This window comes from Saprolegnia diclina (assembly GCF_000281045.1).
Source record: "Saprolegnia diclina VS20 unplaced genomic scaffold supercont1.28, whole genome shotgun sequence".
NCBI lineage: Eukaryota > Oomycota > Saprolegniomycetes > Saprolegniales > Saprolegniaceae > Saprolegnia > Saprolegnia diclina.
Window position 1 is genome coordinate 502,526 of NW_008246095.1, and position 1,850 is coordinate 504,375.

The following is a 1,850-nucleotide window of genomic DNA, read 5'->3' on the forward strand; positions in this document are numbered from 1 at the left end:
GAAGTTGTGCGCAAAGGAAGTGGCGGGCACTTTGTCGAAGGCTTCGCTCCACCCGAGGTATAGTCGATAGTCGACGTCTGGCTGCCCGCAGCACTGCTGGTGGCTTGGGTCTCCGCAGCAACCTGCGAGGCGGCAACGGCAGCAAACGTCAACACGGTAGCGATCTTCATGTTGCTAGGAAGTAACGTTGGCCTCGACGAACGTTGGGGAATGATCCATCAATCATGGGCTCCGAGCAGTCGACATACGACGGTATGAGTCTGGTATGCGTCTGGTATAGATTGCATCTTATCCAAATCTGGGATAAGATATTTTGCTCGAGACGTCTGGTCAACGAACGCGCGCAAGTCTGGTACACTGTTATTGCCTGACGATGAACGACGACCCCTTCACGTCAGGCGTTGACACTCGCAGGGATCTTCGTGGGCTAAATGGTCGTGAGTATGGACACCTCGCACACGCCTAACACATGTGTTTCCACCGCCGTTTTAGTCCATACCCCCAGCGCTTGCTCGTGCATCACAAGCGCATACACTGTCGAACTGAACAAGAAAGCTCATAAATGTCATCCAATTGTGCTCACAAGCGCCGTAGCGTTGGGCCTAAAAGAGCGTCGCGGCCGCCGCCACGGCGGCGTTGGTGCGGCGGCGGTACACAGCAATGTACTTTTTGCCGCCGCTGCGCGCGACCTTCTTGCCCTCTTCGGTTTCCTCCGTCATGGCCTTGACGCACGGGTCAGCCTCCTACGTGGACGTTAGTGCGACTGTAATCGTGCCACCAACGGGACTACCAGAATCGCGTCGTCGGTGATGCGCTCAAAGCATGGGTGCGCGTCGCACTTGGCCACGTGCCAGTTGTGCAAGTCTTCGACGTCCGTGATCGTGTAAAGGATGCCCCCTTCCGCAATCAGGTACGCATACTCGGTCAGGAGGTGCGTGCTACACAATCGTGAGCGCTATGCAATCGACGGCCAACGACGTACTTGACGATGCGCCGGCGGTGGTTGCGCAGCTTGAACTGCGGGTCCGGGAAGCAGAAAAACATCTTTTGGATCTGACCCTTGGCAAAGTAGTGCGGGAGGTAGCGCATCGCGTTCGTACGCAGCACCGAGACGTTTTGATACTAGACAAGCAGCACGTGAATAGGTCAATCCAAAGACAGGAAGCAGTGTACGGCCTGGGTCGTCGCCAACGCATCCTGGCGAAGCGCTTCAATGCGCAGGCGCACGTATTCCGTGACCTTGGGGCGGATCTCCATCGCCAGCGTCAAGTTGGTCGGGAAGAGCGTCGCGAGCGCAATCGTGAGCCCGCCAAAGCCGCAGCCCACATCGAGGAATTCCACCTTCCTAGAAACCATACAGTCGTGAGCCTCTTGGATTCGATGTGTGCAGCATCGTACGGCGCTTCGACGTTGGGGTAGTGGCTGCTCCAGTCCATTTCGACCGGGCGCAATGGGCTACAAGATGGCGACGTTAGCCGCGCCTGGCAGCGCGATTGCACGTACTAGTCGAACGAGTCGTTATGCGAGAGCGGGTTGCAGTGGGCGCGGCTGCGGTAGAACTTCTTCTGCGGCATGCCAGCGATGTCGGCCTCGGCGACCTCCGTGCCATCGGCGCTTCTCTTGATTCCAGCCATTGTTTCCGGTTGCGTCTTGGCAAATGACCAATCGTCGACCACAGTACACTATTTTACACCCAATGGTCAGTTGATTGCTGGGTTAGCCCGTGCATCCAAGACCGCCGAGCGGAGGGCAGCAAGGAAATGTAATACTGCTTGATTCCCTTGAAGGAAGCCAAAATGGCCCACGACAATAGAGACCAGTGCACTAGGGTATAACGAATGCTACTGTTG

General features: G+C 56.7%; 1 protein-coding gene across 1 annotated transcript; it reads right to left on the reverse strand.

Annotated features, from left to right (window-relative positions):
* Window positions 1–478: 478 nt before the first annotated feature.
* Window positions 479–1,683, reverse strand: SDRG_09041 (tRNA (guanine-N7-)-methyltransferase). Its single transcript, XM_008614952.1, has 6 exons — window positions 1,504–1,683; window positions 1,399–1,455; window positions 1,174–1,345; window positions 983–1,122; window positions 791–938; window positions 479–743 (listed from the first exon to the last, which is right to left on the reverse strand). Exons 1-6 carry the CDS (start codon window positions 1,632–1,634, stop codon window positions 603–605), a joined length of 789 nt encoding a protein of 262 aa, XP_008613174.1. The 5' UTR covers window positions 1,635–1,683; the 3' UTR covers window positions 479–602.
* Between the last annotated feature and the right edge of the window lie 167 nt (window positions 1,684–1,850).

What these genes read in the sequence shown, in the direction of transcription:
- SDRG_09041 (XM_008614952.1), bottom strand. Translation starts at nt 1,634, where the DNA reads ATGGCTGGAATCAAGAGAAGCGCCGATGGCACGGAGGTCGCCGAGGCC. An exon ending in CGTTGGCGACGACCCAGGCC is followed by an intron (nt 1,123 to 1,173) that starts GTACACTGCTTC and finishes CTGCTTGTCTAG; the next exon opens with TATCAAAACGTCTCGGTGCT. An exon ending in TCACCGACGACGCGATTCTG is followed by an intron (nt 744 to 790) that starts GTAGTCCCGTTG and finishes ACGTCCACGTAG; the next exon opens with GAGGCTGACCCGTGCGTCAA.